This window comes from Hibiscus syriacus, unplaced genomic scaffold (assembly GCF_006381635.1).
Source record: "Hibiscus syriacus cultivar Baekdansim isolate YM2019G1 unplaced genomic scaffold, ASM638163v2 tig00110450_pilon, whole genome shotgun sequence".
NCBI lineage: Eukaryota > Viridiplantae > Streptophyta > Magnoliopsida > Malvales > Malvaceae > Hibiscus > Hibiscus syriacus.
The window spans coordinates 5,328,786-5,346,345 of record NW_024062743.1 but is presented as its reverse complement, the minus strand read 5'-3'; the positions used below and the strand labels follow the sequence as shown (position 1 = coordinate 5,346,345).

Below are 17,560 nucleotides of genomic sequence, written 5' to 3'. Positions count from 1 at the left end.
TCCTTTACTTAGTCAAAATATCATTTCAAGCTGGTATTTATGATGAACCATCTGATCCACTTGTATCTTTGTGTCTTCTTTGTTTCATTAAAGTCTTAGAAGAAATGTTTCATTTATGGAACTCTTGTCGTAATCAGAATTATGACCTTGATGCCCCCATTTTGTATTTGATAAAACCAGCTTTCTTCGCCTGAACTTGTGTAGAAATCTAATAAATCTTTTATCTTCGAAAAGAGAATCTATCATCTTTGAATAATGTAGAGGTATGTTCTAATTTGACTCTTGAAATACATCAAAAGGAGGATTTATCTTAATTCCTTTCATGTTTCCATATCTAATCGGATCTCGAACAAGTCATTCAGACCGTATCATGTCGAGATGTTTAACAACAACTTATCATTCAACCTTAGCTAGCTCCACTAGTTTCTTGTTGTTAAAATTTCAGCTCCTCTTCCCATGGGAAAAAAATCTTCATCATTTATCATTTTGAACCTTGGGGGTTGAAGAAGACAAACTTCATCTTGGGTCAATAAATGGAAATACCATATGATCACAACATTGGTTCAACACCATAATCACTGGTTTGTAAAACATTTGACAACATATTCATCATTTCTTGTGGTTTCTGCACAGATGTTCGTAAAACATTTTACAACACATTCATCATTTCTTGTGGCTTCTGCCCAGAATTCTCGATAATTGAACTATTTGCATAATGTTCAGAGCTTTTGTAGGATGTTATAAGGACACTTAAGAACAAATATTAGTGGGAATACAAAGGGGATGTTTTAACTACCAGCATCAAATCACTAGAATAATGCAATTGTATGATGAACAAAGAAATTATATATAGTCAAATCCACTGTCACTATTTCACCATTTTCATTCTTCATACATTTATGTCTAATTGGAAATATTTTCTCAAATCAATGATCTTTTCATAAGATAATATGGGCTTTCAGCCTGCCCCAACATTTGCTGATACAAACGTTTAAAATACATCAACATTACTATTTCTGATTGAAATGGGCTTTCAGCATGCCCCGTCATTTTCTTCTTGTTGATGTGAGCTTTCAAAATGCCCCACATAGATCATTTCTAGTTGAAATGTACTTTTAGCATGCCCTTTTAAAACAAGGTAATCCTTTTTGATGAATTGCTGATAATATCACAGGAGATCGGTACAAGTTCAATTCTCTAGACTTTTTGGCTTCTTGGACCACTTGCTTTCAAGAATATGAAATGTTTCATCATTCTGGCTTCGCTCATTCTTTTTCTCCAATAAAGGTAGAATAGGCATCAACTTGATTCTAGGACCTTCTTTATTTGAGACTGTCCTATTTGAAAATGTTTTTCCTTCTTTCTTTATGAAAGAATTTTGTAAAGTATTGCTCCTTATAGGTTCACAATTGAATTAAATCATAAAACATGAGTTTAATGAATATCAAATAAATCAACTGCACTTTAAATCAAAAAATCATAGTCCTATGGCAAATGTAAAAATTACTGATTGATTTAAGGTGTAGGTTGATTCTGTTAAAGTAAGATCTCTCAGGTTGGTCCAGCATATATGTATCTTCGAGATTTCTCTAACTTGAAGAAATGATTATTGTATTCATCTCATAGAGATACTTCTTGATTCCAGAATCTCATGAACATCTTTGGGATGTACAGTGATTCATCAAGAGCTTAAGATCGTCTCTTATGTTGTTGTTGCACTATTCAATATTCAGGCCACCTTTTCAGGTTTTCAACTCGAATCCTTCTTTGGTTTCAAGACGTTATTTAAAAATTTTACGTCTTGAACCCCTATTTTATGATTTTTCATATCATGCATTAAAGATTTTTTTAAAATCCAATTTTTGCAAATAAAAATCAATCCTGAGAAGCGGAATGAAATCTGAAGATAGTCTCTTTTACTTAGAAAATCCATGTATGATTAGAATGGACTTTTCAGGTACGTAATGTAGGCCAGGGCTCATGGTTATGAAATAAAGGGATAAAAAGGCCCAAACAAGTGTTTAAGGGTAATTGAACTAAGGATCAATTCATTTTGATGCCTACAATCTTGTCTTGCTTGACTTGGATATGTTTTGCTACTTGTCTTTCATCATTTCTTTTTTCTGGATTCCTCTAGACTGTCAATTTTTGGGTTTATTTTCATTTTCTTATATCTTAAGCATTTCTTGCGCTTCTTGTTGAATATGAATATTTAAACTGATTGTACTTGATCAACCTTGTAGCTTAAGGCTCAACGAGTCACCCATCTTGATTCAATTTTTTTCTTTTCTCTTTTTTCTGATAAATGAGTATAGGACTTCAATTGCTTTGAGAACCTCCTTTTCCTCTTGCATTTCAGAATTTTTTTCGTTATTCTTGACTGGATTGATCTTCAAGCACTTTGTATTTGACCTACCTTGTAGTTCAAAACTCTCTTTATTTCATGGAGATTTCTCATTGTAATAAAATTGGGTTGACAATCTTTATTCATGTGAGAAGATATCCTTCACCTTGCCCCCCCCCAATATGGAGGGTGATCCTTGGTTAGGGTTGAATCAGAAGAAAAATCATTCAGGCTCAAATGGGGACAATAAATGATATATATGTATATATTTGAAAGGATAAATGAAATAAAGTCGTTCATCATCTCATACACATAAGGTTTTGTAAAACAAGGTATCCAGGGGATGAATATTCAAGATTAACTTTATTTACATGAAAATAATGTAATTAATGCATGAAATATTTAACTAAATCAATCCCTCTTTTTTCCTTTTTCTTCTTCTTCTTCTTCTTCTTCTTCTTCTTCTTCTTCTTTTTTCTTCTTCTTCTTCTTCTTCTTCTTCTTCTTCTTCTTCTTCTTCTTACTTCGAGCATGCCCTAATTACTCGAAATTCTCTTTGATAAGTTGGTCCATGATGCCTCATCTTGTCTCTTATTGCAAGAAGATTCATGGATAATTGAAAGTTTGGTTTTTTTTAGGTCTTTTGATTTTACCAGTATGATGGTTTTGTATCTGGAAGGACAAATGTGTGACTTTTGAAGTCGTGTACATGGTGTATTGTTATAAACCAATCAACTCTACCTGAAAAGTAATCATATGGATTTGATGTCTCAAAAACAGGTAGAGGTATTATTATGGAGTCTTAGATAAATGTAGTGTCAAGATTTGGTTTTGGTAAAGATCAAAAAATAGATCATGGAATTGTATTTCTGGCATTATATGGGATAAGAAAGGTCTAATTTTACCACTTTCCAAAGATCTATAACTCTTAAAAAATTAAAAGAATATTTAATTTATTTGATACTCAAAAATTTCAATATTAAAACTTGATTCCTTGCTCATAACCATAAAAGTAACACAAATTTATTTATTACAAAAAAACAGAGAAAGAAACAAAAAAACATGTTCAAACAAAATGTTGAAAATAGAAAGTACTACAGTGATAGATAACAACTTCCATTTGTTTATCTATCATGCCTCATTACTCCTATAATGTTGGGTGTATAATTGGACCAGAGTCTTTGTCCTCATTTGCCCCCCATGTTTTTTATCATTTCTCTTATTTGGGCTCGTTTGGATGATTCCTTAGACACACTAATCTCTACTTCTTTCGTAGCAGTTTTTTGGTCAGATATCAACTCCTCGTTTATCAGTTGGAAGTTGAGCTCAAAACCATTCTCAATGGTGACAATAACTTTGTCCTGATTCTGAACACATATTGCAGCTGTGTTAGGCGTACTATTTGTCAAGTTCTATAAACTACCCAAAGTTCCATCTGTCGTCAGGAAGTCTGATATGGGTGTTTGAGACGTTTTCATGGTGGCATCTTCCCAATTTATTTTTAAACCTATGGGCCAATCTCGGATTACATCCATGGGAGCCCTATTTTTTTCTTCAATTTCCTTTCTCGTTTTCTTGCGCCCGATATTCTTCTTAGGATTTGATCACATTAGTCTTTGTTGAGGCAACGATTTATGAGTATTGAACCTTAACCCATTCTTTTACCTTGCATTTTTTAATTACTTCCTCTAAAGGATCTTGGAAATTTCCCTCAAGGTTACCAGGAACCTTAGCTGAAAAAATTGGAGTTCCAGTCTGGTTTATCCAAGGAACCTCCTTATAGGTCCAATTCTCATTTGGAGGCCATTGTGATTGAACATATAGTGGAGCAGTTAATCCAGTTGAGAGCATTTTTAATGCAATTTTCACCCGAAAAGTAGAAAAGAGGAAATTGAAAACCCTGCATATTCTTTTTCTTCTTGATCAGCCTTCGACCCTTTTATATGCCCCTCTTCTTTGAGTAAGGCTTATTTCTTAAAAGGAAACTTTTTTCTTTCATTAATTCTTCATTCACCATCAATTTAACAATACCCCCTGGGACCACATCCAAATCTTAAAGTTGTCTTGAATTACCATGCTCCCTAATAGGTTCTTGGTCATCGGACAATATCACTTCGACCTCATCATTATCATTCAGAATATCATTCATAGCCTTTATAGCGGGATCCTCTAAGGGTTTCTCTCCATGGATCACAACATTCACCAGGTCCATTAATTTGGTCATTTGTTCTTTTGAACCATCTTGGAACATTTTTGCTTGATTAGTCATTTCTTGTTGAATCTCGATAAGTTACTCTTGGAGTTCCTCGATTCTACCAACCCTTGTTACAATCTCATTCATGGCTCTTATCCTTCTTTAGGAAGACCAAGTTGGCTTCAATTTGATTTCGAAAACTCTGTCATGGAATCCTCCATGAATTATTCCCATATTTTCTTGATTTAATACATGTATCATAGTTTGAAACAAAAAAAATGCAAATGCATGATGTAAGATTGAAACTATAAATTTAACTATGCAAAGATGCAAATGCAAATGAAAATGTAATGAAGAAAAATATAAAATAAAAATGCAAATGAAAATATAAAAATGCAAATGCAAACATAAAAGTAAGAATGCAAAATGAAAATGAAAATGCAACGAAGGAGTTAATCAAGAGTGATCATCTTAAAAAAGATTTCATTGAACACAAAAGTTTCAATACATCAAACAAAACTTTACATATAGGGGATAACTTTCACTCCTAACTTCTTTATTTCCTTTAAAAGCCAAATTAACTTCCACTCATGCTCAGGTGTTGAGTTGTCAATCTGCTTTAATTCTCTCGTGAAAACAGCTAAATCAACCAGTTTATGAGCCACATTATTTGCTTGAGTAGCAGTTTCCTTAATGGCATTGTTTTTTTCCTTCATCTTCAGTGTCAATTCTCGGAGATGTAGACAATGTTGTTCATTTTTTTCTTGTGAGGGTATCTTTGTGTTCAAGAAGTTCTCATACAAGATCTCCATAATCATCGAAACATTTCAGTAATATATTGTTCTTGGCTCTAGTGGCTTTTAATTCAGTATCAATCTCATGCTGATGGATTTTATATGATGCTTCCTTGTTGGCTATGAACCTTCTTAACATTTGATTTTCAGCTTGATATTTTCTTAATTCAATGACAGTTGTATTGCGTCTTTCTTCTAATTCGTAAACCATGAGAAAACTTTTTAGCTCGACCTTCATGTATATTGCAGTTTTTTTTCCAGTTTGGTGACCCATGTTATCCACTCTTCTGGATTGTTTCCTATGCCAACATTTTGAAAGGCTTTACTGATATTTTGGAAATTCTCACACATGGTTTTCATCTTTGTACTTAACTTATTGTTTTAATCCTTCAAATAACATGCTTGAGCTTCATAAAAACCTCCTTCATTTTGAATGCCCCGACTGATACTCTTACCGTTGAATACTTTTGGTATCAATCTAACAGGATCTTTGTATGCATAGCTCTCCTTTATCCTTGGAGTTCCCTCAGGATGTCATTCTTTGGTTGCGTCATAGTTTGCTTGATCATAAAACTTTTTGTCCATATATGAAAACTTTTCAATTTGATGTCCACTATTGAATCAATACCTTCTAATCATGTCATGATCATGCAATGCAAACAAAAGAAATCAATATAAACAAGTTAGAGTAAAATAAAATGTATCTTCAAAATAGATAAAAAAAAAGAAAATAAAATAAAATGGTTAATACCAATTAATGGAAATAAAAGATTATATTATCATGGTATCTAATATATCCTAACCTCATGCTTTCTAGTTTCATGTTTTGTTTGGAAAAAAATTAACCTAACCGCATGATTTTTAGTTCACATGCATTTATTGAGAAAAAAATCAAATAAATTAAAAGCTAGAACTTATTTCTCCTTTGTGTACACCTACAGACAGAGTTTCAGCCTTGTCTTAGATTTGGTGCCCCTTTGGGCTGCCAAACCCTCAATCCTAGTCCATTACTGACTTAAGCGGATTGAGTTCAATTCGAGGGGACGCATTTCCCTATGCCTGACACGGATAATAAGTTCTCACGAACACATAGAGCATATGAACCGGAAAGCTACTTTCTAGGTCTGACACGGAGAATAAATTCTCACGAAGACGTCGCTTTCACTCCCACTTAAAAGGAAAAGAAGCTCAAGTATAGAGCTTATGTTATGCAATGCAAGTGTTGTGTGTGAGGAGAAATTCTCAATTGCATCACAAATATTGAATCCTAATATCTAAAAATAATCAAATATTAATATACAAGAGTATAAAATAAATTGAAAGAAATCAAAAGAATCATAAATTAAATAAAATTAAATTCTTAATTTCTAAATTGAAGCAATATATAATCGACTTAGGTTTGACCAGATCCCCAGCAGAGTCGCCAAGCTGTCGTAACCGGTTTTCGCCCGGTACGAATTTTTCTTGGCGGGAAAAGTATGTGAATAAATGAATGGTTTTTATTGGAAATGTTTTGGAGTCACCATCGACCTTTTGGGTTAGGTAGATCGAATACCTAAAAATCATCTTTTAAAAGAGTTTTTAATAAAACATCAGTTAAAAGATAAACTGGTCTGCTTATAACCAGAAATTCATTCCTTTTAGTAATAAAAAAGGATTCGTGGTCGGTTACGTTTGGGGAAGGATTAGCACCCACACAAAGCCCAAAAATTGGTACCCTTTGATTATAAATTGTCTTTATTAGTAGAAATTTAAGAATTCGAATATGAATTTAATTTATGATCATATTATTTTAGGTTCAATCGTATAATTCTAAGGAAAAATATATTAAAAATATTTTTTATAAAACTAAGGTATATATATATATATATATACTTAGGGTTTTATAAATAGGGCATTTATTTATTTAAAAATATTATAAAATGACATCTAGTTACTTTAAGAAAGCTCATTTCTTTAATATTAAAAAATAAATAAATATTAATAAGAATATGATAATTTTTCTTAAAAAAATATAATTTAAATAAAAATAAATTAAATATAGTATTTTATTTATTTAAAAAATTAGAAAAGGACATCTAATTACTTTAAGATAGTTCATTTCTTTAATATTAAAAAAAATAAATACTATTATTTAATTAAATATATTCATATGAAATAAAATAATAATTAAATACTATATTTAAAATATTGAAACATAAATGGTAAAAAAAATTATAATTGCAATTAATAGTGATCAAAATAAAACTATAGGATTAAATTGTAAAATATATAAATTAATAGCCCTAATTCAAATTATTATTAAATATAAGTATTATTAGTGTAATTTAATTATAATTAATTAATTCGGGATCAAAATAAAAATTATAAAAATTATAGGGGCTAAATCTATTATTTACCCTAAATATATATAAAAATATTGTAGTGACTAAAATATAAATTAAATAAAATTCGAAGACTAAATTAAAAGGCACAGAAATATGATTTCAGTGACTAAATTAAAAAGATTACAAATATAAGGGACCACAGAAATGATTTGTGCATTTATGAAATTACGCAAAAGTCCCTCCCCAAAACGACTTAGTTTTGATGAGGGTATTGATGAGGGTATAAATAGGCCTTAAATAGCCCAAAATTGCTAAACTCTCTCTAAACTCCCTCACCGGAGGGAGAGTCAGCCACCGCCGATCACTATTCATGGCAGCCGAAAAATGCTAAAACACACCAAATCGAATATCTCGAAGCCTTAAATCTGAATCCGGCCTTATTTTTTCCTAAAAACTTCTAAAATTTCCTAGATCTAGGATATTTTACCTTCGACGTTTTGGTTTCCGGTGACCTTTGAAGACCTCCAACGTAAGCATCGTTTCTTTGGTAAGTTTCTTTCTTTTTTTTCTTCTTTTGATTTGGTATTTGGCTGCTGTGGGGTCTTGCTTTCTGTTGGTGGTTGTTTGCTTGTTGTGTGTACGGTTGCTTTTTTTTTTTGTTTTACAAGTTCGGCGAGGCTTTTATAGCCCACCACGAAGCTCCCTTCGGTCTCGGTAAAAATGGTACCTTTCGGTGAGTCACCGAACTATAGTGGGGACTCACCATAAGGCATCGATGTGGGCGGCCATCAAGCTTTTTGGAGGCTTCTGGAGAGGGTGGTAGAAGGTGGCTGAGGCACCTGGCAGTGGAGGTGTCGTGGAGCGGTTGGAAGCTTGAGGAAACCCTAGAAGGGTTCGGGTCGTCTGGTCTTGGACCAGGTAGAGTCTGGATCGGATCTGGACCTGGGTTGATCCAGTTTTGGGCCTCCGGGTTTAGGCCTCCAGGATTGATTTATAAATGGACTTCGGTCTTGTAATGGGCTTGTAATATGTATTTGTAATTTATTAATGATAATATAATACTAATATTATTAATAATAAAATAATAATAATGAAAATGATAATTAAATGGATCATAAAACTATTGTCTACACACAATGTCAAATAATTTATAAATCTAAACCATAATCTTATAAACATGTCAAACTTGTTGAAACTAGGCCTAATTACCTAGTACCAACATATCAAAGCACCACGATTCATGAACATTGGAGTGTATAGAATGCTAATGTGTGCATGGAGTGTGATTTGCTGATGTGTGTATGAGTTGTTAGGATTGTTAGTGTTGTTAAGAGTGTATGGAAAGGTTGTTATGAATGCTGTTAGAGGTTACAGTTAGTTGTGAGGTTGAGTGAGCTTGAAGTAAATAAGATCCCTGTATAAGCTAGTGATGTAGTTGCAGAAAGAATATAATAAAACAGTTATATTTACTGCTTCATATTCAGTTTTCAACATGGTATCTTTCGCTTAAGTTCTGGGAATTTTGGTTTCACGCTTCTAAACTTTCTTTCTCTCTGGTTTTTCACTTATGGTGCACAATGGGTGTAGTCAGCAAACTGCTGACTCAGTTGCCATGGATTCTACAACTTTCCGTTTGTTCCATTAATTTCTACAACTTCATGGCTGAAACCTTCGCTAACTACGCCACTTCGACCACCACCTCTGTCGAGGAACCAATGACTCAAGAAACCAAAAAGACCGTCAAGGCGCCTGTTCGATGGGCCGATTTGGAAGATGATGCTCCAGAAGAACCGAGCGCTTCCTCAACATCGGAGAAAAAAAGTGAGACAGAGTTGGGAGTTGAAAACCTAACAATCGAAGAGAATAAAAAGATCAACAAGTTCCTCGATGAACCCGAGGACTCCACTATCAAAGTCGTTACATCATAATATACATCGTACACATCAGGTTCTCTTGTTCTCTGCCATATGAGTTCTCACTGCCAGGTTCTCTTGTTCTCTACGATATTTAGTGAGGCTGTAAAGAATTTTGTATCAAAGATCGTCAAGACAGATCATAATAAACATTTTGTCAAGAATGAAGAACTATCATTGGAGTCGGTGAAGCAGTACAAGGTGAATGTTCCAGATGAACTTTCCAAGGTTATGGTGATCGAAGAAAGGATTTCTGAATTTGGAGAACGCCTAGGGCAGACAATAATATTTATACGCACAAAGAACAGTGCTAGTACATTGCATAGATCACTTGTTGAGCTTGGTTATGATGTTACCACAATTCAAGGTGCTCTCAATCAAGCTGACCGAGACAAGATAATCAAAGAGTTTAAAGATGGTTTGACTCAAGTTTTCATTTCAACGGATCTTCTTGCCCGAGGTTTTGATCAGCAACAGGTTAATTTGGTCATCAACTATGATCTTCCTATGAAACATGACAACCGTATGGAGCCTGGTTGTGAGATTTACTTGCATAGAATTGGTAGAGCAGGGCATTTTGGCCGCAAGGGAGCTGTGTAAAACTTACTCTATGGTGATGCGGACCAAATGTTTCAATGATGTTGCTGGTGTCTGGTTTGTTTCATATTGTTGTTATAGAATAGTTTTTTTTAGATTTTTTTTAATGTTCATTCACACCAAAAGTTTTCATCGATTTAAGTCAAACGGAAGGGGGAATCGCACTTTCGATTCAAGTTGAACGGAAGGAAGCATTGGCACTTTTGATTCAAGTCAAACGGAAGGAAGCATCACACTTTCGATTCAAGTCGAACGGAAGGAAACATCGCACTTTCGATTCAAGTCGAACAAAAGGAGGCACCGCACTTTTGATTCAACTAGAACGGATGGTTTACTAAATCATTGTCCAAATCTTCGTTTGAGCAATTTCGACCCAAAGTGCAGGTTTTCTCATTTGCTCAAAGAGAAGGAAAAGAGTAGGGGGAATATTGGAGTGTGTAGAATGCTAATGTGTGCATGGAGTGTGGTTTGCTGATGTGTGTGTGAGTTGTTAGGATTGTTAGTGTTGTTAGGAGTGTATGAAAAGGTTGTTATGAATGCTGTTAGAGGTTATAGTTAGTTGTGAGGTTGAGTGAGCTTGAAGTAAATAAGATCCCTATATAAGCTAGTGATGTAGTTGCAGAAAGAATATAATAAAACAGTTATATTCATTGCTTCATATTCAGTTTTTAACAATGAATAAGTAATACGAAATCTCAAAACACCAACTGGTTATTATTTTCAACTTCTGTAGATCTCCAATTCCCAGAAGTTTGACAAGCATTCTGCTATAGCAAGTATTAACAGTTAAGCTTAAAATTGTTGGCATACAGCATTAACCAAATGTCCATAGAAGGAAATTTTTAAATATGCCCCGTCCCCACCGACAGGCTGCTTTCAGCCGCTGAGTGATCTAATTTCAGATGAAAATTAAGATGAATCAACAATTTCAAACAGTCTTTTGTTTTTATTTTGAGGTCTAATACGCATCATAAGTTACTAAGTAGCAGTTTATGAAAATCCAGAGTCTGTTTTGATTTCTGTGACCACGTGAAATTTCAATTGTATTTTGCAAAAGATAATATAAAAACAACGAGAATCTTTCAAGCATTTTTCCCGTTACTAGTAATTGTATCTGTAAATTGACAAAATGAAATCAATAGAGAAACAAAATTATTTTTTTTCTTAAAAGATTACACCCGAGAAGCTAGAACTAATCCCTTTACTCAATTTTCAAAATATATATATATATATATATATAATCCCTGTAGGAACTGATCCTGTAAAATCCTACTTATCCTGGAAAATCTGTAACGCCTCGATCAAAGTTCAAATAAAGAACACAATTCCATGATTATATAATCCCTTTAGGCAACTAATCCTACTTATCCCTTTAAGCATGATTGGACGTCCAATCTCTCATCTTATAGGTATACCCCAATTCCATGATTTGCATTCGATGTTCTTGTTTCGAATTTAAGGTTGAAGAATTAGCTTTTTGTGGGTAATTACACGCTTAGTCATTAAACTTTATTTTAAACCAGTTTTTTGTGTTTTCTTTCAACATTCAAAAGCCAAACAAAATCATAAGTCAAGAGGCGGAGAAAGGAGAAGGCAAGGGATGATAACGCGATCGAATTTAGCAGAGCAATTGAGGGAATATCAACTTCTATCTGAGCATGATTGGTCTTCCGTTTCGTTTTTACAGATTTTCCAGGATAAGTAGGATTTTACAGGATTAGTTGCCTAAAGGGATTATATTTTTTTTTTGAAAATTGACTATAGGGATTATATGACGTCCAATCTCTCATCTTTATTTGAACTTTGATAGAGTTAATCCCTTTAGGCAACTGATTAATCAAATTCTTTTTTAAATTTTTTAATTAAATTAATTTGAAATTAATAGAGTTAATTTTTTTTTAGATAAAGTACACAAATGGTTACCGATTATATGACACTACTTTGTTGAGTATCCCTACTATTAAAAGTTACAAAATAAATCTTCTGAGCTATATATTATCCTGACTAGGATATGATAAAATATGATCTCAGAACCGTTTGAGCTGTATTTTATGGGTCGACTCTCTGCTTGCATTATATCGTCAAGCTAGTGCTTGAAGCATTATATCTTTGAGTCAAAGCATGAAAGCAACGACGATGCCAACAGACATCATTAAAATATAATTTCATCACATATCAATCAGCATGTTAATGTCCAACATAGATGACCATCATTTTCTAAATGAACAAGACAAGTTTAAAACATATAAATAATCAGACGATCATTTTATAACTTTTAATAGTCTGATGACTCAACAAAGCAGTGTCCTATAATCAAATTATCATATGTGTACTTTACCATAGTTCTAAAGACTAAGTGACTCAAATAAAACGGGAATGAATCTAGGGCCTGGATTTTGATGTATGAGTTGGTGTGAACAATAACCAACCTACTTTTTTCATCTCCCAATTTTCAACTTCTACATAGCGTCGAAGCTTAAAGACGTGTTTGTTTGAATCCCGAGGATTAATAAGGTTAGCAACCACATGATGCACAATCTGTATGTTGTTAAAGGAGAGAGCAAGAAAGAAAATGGATGAATATTAAGCAACCCCACATTAGGAGCAAACAATACGGTAGGGGTTGATAGCTTATATAAAAAAGGAAAGGGGAGAAATAGATAAAAGCATCTTTGTGCTTGGGGCAATGACGCAGCTCATGAAGTTCTAACTGAGGAGCGTCAATTGCTCTGGTTGAAAACTATTTCCAAAACCCCTTTTAGGCCTTGGCTTGACCTTGGCCTTCCAGAATTTCTGGAAGGGTTCCCTTCGGAGGTAAAGTCAACAATTATAGTTCCAAGTTTTGATTGCCATTTCCCATGTCTCATGGAGATCCAGAATTGTCTTGCGGAATGGCTGAAAGAACCTCAAACGATGGATTTTGACTTAACCTAAAACCATGAAATGTGTCGATAATCCATCTTAAACGACCCATATAAGCTGAATTCCTAACCTTCAAATGCGATGCGAAGTATGTGTTTATCTAAATGCTTAGCTGAGAGAGATGCAGATGGTATCATGGTAATATCAAGTACCAAAGAAGGACCCGTCTAATTTGAGGATAGAGATGCGCATGGCAAGGCTGATGAAGTTATGGACATCGGACAAAGTCGGTTTTTCAGGGACATCGATGAGGATTGGATTGGATAGTCAAGGAGTGAGTGCAAGGGTCGAAAGTAACTTGGCTTTCTTCACGTTGTGATCCCATCACGTTCTCTTCCTCCCCCCGCTCCAATTCTCTAGGTGTCGTACACTTACTTTAGCATTTAAAGGTGAAAAATTCAATTGGTTTCATATGAATTAGGATTTGGCATTTGGTGATCCAATCTCATAAAAGTTGCTGCTTTTATTTTAGGAAACTTGCACCCTTAATTATTCTGCGCTCCACTTCTTGCTCAATACAATAATAATGATAGGAGATAAAAGGAAGAAACAAGCGTTTTTACCCAAAAAGCACCCAAAAAATAATAATTACCTCTCAGGCACTTATGGATCAAATTTTACTTATCTAAAACTAATTTACTGACATGAACGGAAGGTGCAGATCATCAAACGCGCCTTTTTTGGGTTTTCATCTGAACTAGCACCACGTGGGAAAAACACAGATCACCATCTACGCCTTCATGAGGAAAATTGACACCCGACGGAAGGAGCGATTCACCAAAAAAACACTCATTCTTACTTTTATCATTCATTCTAACAAGTGGGTTCTGTTATTGTTTTTAGAAGGTAATTTTTTTATTATATTATAATGATTAAATAGTGTATTATTTTATTATATTTTGATGTGCTAATTTTTTTAATGTTTTATAGTTATAAAATTATCGGTGGGTTGTTGCGCTTAAATATTAATAATATCTCGATTCATTTTGTAGATATGGTAATAATTTTAAATTATGTATGTTAATTATTTTGAATGTTTTATTTTTTAGTATTAGTTTTTATTTTAATTTGTATACTATTTATTTAATTAGGGGAATAATCGTATATTAGATCAATTTATTCGTAACGCTAAGTTAGAGATACTAAATCGTGATGGCCGTATTTAGCCGAGGTTTGATTAGGTTACATAGCTATATATGAAGGGCATTGTAACCATGAATCCAACTTTATTTCTGCACTAGTTGAGAGGTGGAGACCATAGACACACATTTCATATACTGTGTAGGGAGTGCACTATTGCGCTAGAGGATGTTTATTTATATTTGGGGCTTTCGGTAGATAGAAATGTCATTTCTGATGTGACTGACGGTGATTGACATTCCTTGCGTGAGGAGTATCTTGGAGGTATCCTTCAAAGTTTGAAAGATTTAGAGTCTTATATCTGAAAAAACAATAGTTAAAATATATCTAATTAAATAAATAGTATACGAATTAAATTATAAACTAATGCTAAAAAATTTAAAAAATTCACATTAAATTAAATAGCACAATTTAATATTGTTAATGTATCACCAAAATGTCTTGAGATTTGATCTCGTCTTCTATTTTACAACCGCGAAAAATAATAAAAAATAGTTAGTACAAAAATATTTGATCAAATAATTAAATATAAAATAAATATAATATAATAAAAATAATTTTATTTTTAATAACTATAATAAAATCTACATAGCTTAATAGAAGGAATAATGTGAAAGTAATTTTAGTGTGATTTGATGTTTGTATTCGGGGATATTTATAGAGGAGGAGATGAGTGAGACGCCAAACTTTAAGGCTTGAGTAATAATAGAGTACCCAATAATTCAATGTGAAGCGCGAATAGTATTATGCACCTTCTGTCGCGTGTCAATTTTTCCAACGAAGGTGCGGATGGTGATTCGAGCTTTGCCCATATGACGTCAACTCGAACGAAAAACTCAAAGAAGACACGTTTAGTGATCCACACCTTCCGTCTATATCAACAAAATATCAGTAAAATTTGACCAATTGGTACTTAGACAGATAATTATTGATTCTTTAGGAATTTTTTGGGTAAAAACGCCGAAGAAACAATCTCTGGTAAAGGATATCATTAATCATATCTTTTATTCTCAAAACCAACTGACAGGATTTGATTGGACAAGAACACCAGGGAAATCCAAGAGTAAAATTAAAAGATCCAAATATAGCAAGTTCCTCTACTAGTCTTAATTGAAATTCAGTAAGGCAACAGTGTAAGGAAAAACCCATGGCTCTAAGTGCTCTGCTTCTGCATCTCAACAACCTTCTTCCAAGAATCACGGCTCGAAATCTCACCCCACCACCTCCCCACATTCTTCTTGGAAGTGAACATCTCTCCCCTATCAGCAACATTCGCCAGATAATGAGCGTTGGGCAAGTGCGAAAGATCGGCTAAAGAGAAGTCATCGCCCGCCAAAAACCGACTTTCTCCCAGCCTCTTCTCGTAAACCTCCAGCACTTTTTCCAGCTTAGCCTCATTTTGGCTGATCAGGGATTGGTCTTGCTTAAGGTTCATACGTGGTGCAAACGCTAGTTGGAACACCAGAACTGAGCTTGGCGGGTTAAAGCTCTGCCCTTCGGCCTCCACCCATTGATCTATAGAAGCTTTCGCCAATGGGTTGGTTCCGTACAGCCATTTGTTCCCATTCTCTGCATACTTTTCACATACGTACCTGCAAATTGCCCTCGACTCTACAATCCCAAAACCAAAGATTTTAGCTATTCGCAAATTACTCGAATTTGATTTAGTTAAAATTAAATTATATTTATTAATTTTTTTAATTATATTATTAATAATATTAACATTTATACCTTATTTTTTTAGTTTGAATTCGAGATTCAAACGAGATACGAGCTTAAGGTTTTTTAAACTCAGGTTGAGTTTTAATTTTTTATTCTAATTTCAAGTCAATCTTGATAATTTTAAATTCACGAGATTTTCAATCCAATCAAATTCAACTTTGACAATATTCAAACTCGATTCGATTGACCTAGTGCGGCCAAAGCCGGGTGGAATTACAGTAAAACAAGAAATGTAAGTTGAGAATGGTTACCGAAAAGGGATATGGCTTCATCTTGGAAAGCCGGCACTTGACCAAAGGGCTGTTTGAGAAAAAAAAAACCGAGAACTCAGTGAACGTAAATGGGTTTAGTTAAATAAGAGGAAGCAGAAAATGAATGGGATGGACCTGAATCTTGAGAAAATCGGGGCTTTTGTGCTCGCCTTTGGCCATGTTAACGGGGACATGTTGGAATGGAACATCTTTCTCGATGAGACAAGCAAGGACTCTAGATACTGCGGTGGACAATGGGGGGCCGTGCACTTTCACCGGAGTTGCCATTAGGAAAAGCAGTCGACTCTAGTGCTTGTTGATCCACTCTCCACCATATAAAACGAGTTTGCACCTCATCCTCTTTCCACTTTATCCCTTGCTTAATGAGCTCAGTTGAGTGGGTCCTTGTGGGGTAGACCAAAGTCATAAAAGACAAGGTAAGTGGGTGATGTGTACCCACTGGATTATGGGCTATGTTGGGCTACGTTTGGGTTTTATTTATATATAACGTTAGCAAAAAAAATCTTAAAACGTTTAATTAACTAATTATTTTGATTTTTGTTTTTCTTAGTATTTTGACATTTTTTTAATAGAAGCCCCTAGTATTATTAAAAAGTAAAAATATTCAATATTACAATAAGAGTTTGTTAGAAATATAATATAATAAAATGTAATTAGTTGATATTGAGTTAGTCAAAACTAAATGAGTTTGTTAAAAGTTGGTTAGTATGTTGGATCAAAGTTGTTAAGCTTATTTGAGTGGTGCTATATAAGTACCGTTTGTAATGGGTTGAAGAACCCTTTTCATTAATACACTCAGTATATTTCCTTTCCTCAACTCCTCATCCTTATACTCTAGCCACCGGTCGTTCTTCGTATCTTACCGCCGATGGCATATTTCTCACATGGTATCATTCGCCTAAGATCCTGAAACTATTTTTCTTTCGCTCTATTGTGATTTATTACTTTTACACACCCGTCTTTTAGTTTTTTGACCTAAAGATCCTGACGTTACTACCGTTCCGTTCGTCAAACGTTGCTCTATATAGTATCATCACCAATACTCTCGATCGTTAAACTGAATCATATCAGAGTCTCGTCTGTCGTTGGTACTTTCATTCGTTATTACTGTCAATCTTTTTTGATCTGATTGAAATTGACGCTGCTGCTTATTTCTGGCGGTCTTGTAGTTGCTTCACTCATCGATGATTGGTTTCCACAATCGCAAGTCTCACATGCGCCACTGTTTGTTCCCTTTACTATTAATGCATGTTTTTGTATGTTGCTAGTCATTCCTAGAACCTTAGTTGTGCTTTAACAATGGATCCAGATTTTTATTTGCATTGGTGATTCGTG

At 34.0% G+C, this 17,560-nt stretch overlaps 1 protein-coding gene, 1 non-coding gene and 1 pseudogene across 2 annotated transcripts; 2 read left to right on the top strand and 1 right to left on the bottom strand.

Annotated features, from left to right (window-relative positions):
* The first annotated feature begins 9,236 nt into the window (after nt 1-9,236).
* LOC120126175 lies at nt 9,237-10,211 on the top strand (annotated as a pseudogene).
* A 2,626-nt stretch (nt 10,212-12,837) lies between these two features.
* On the top strand, nt 12,838-12,991 carry LOC120126233. Its single transcript, XR_005516437.1, has one exon. It is a non-coding gene; the product is annotated as a U4 spliceosomal RNA (small nuclear RNA).
* Nucleotides 12,992-15,205: 2,214 nt separating this feature from the next.
* Nucleotides 15,206-16,560, bottom strand: LOC120126056 (glutathione S-transferase PARB-like). Its single transcript, XM_039144357.1, has 3 exons — nt 16,340-16,560; nt 16,205-16,253; nt 15,206-15,842 (listed from the first exon to the last, which is right to left on the bottom strand). The coding sequence occupies exons 1-3, from the start codon at nt 16,490-16,492 to the stop codon at nt 15,385-15,387; spliced, it is 660 nt and encodes a 219-aa protein (XP_039000288.1). The 5' UTR covers nt 16,493-16,560; the 3' UTR covers nt 15,206-15,384.
* Between the last annotated feature and the right edge of the window lie 1,000 nt (nt 16,561-17,560).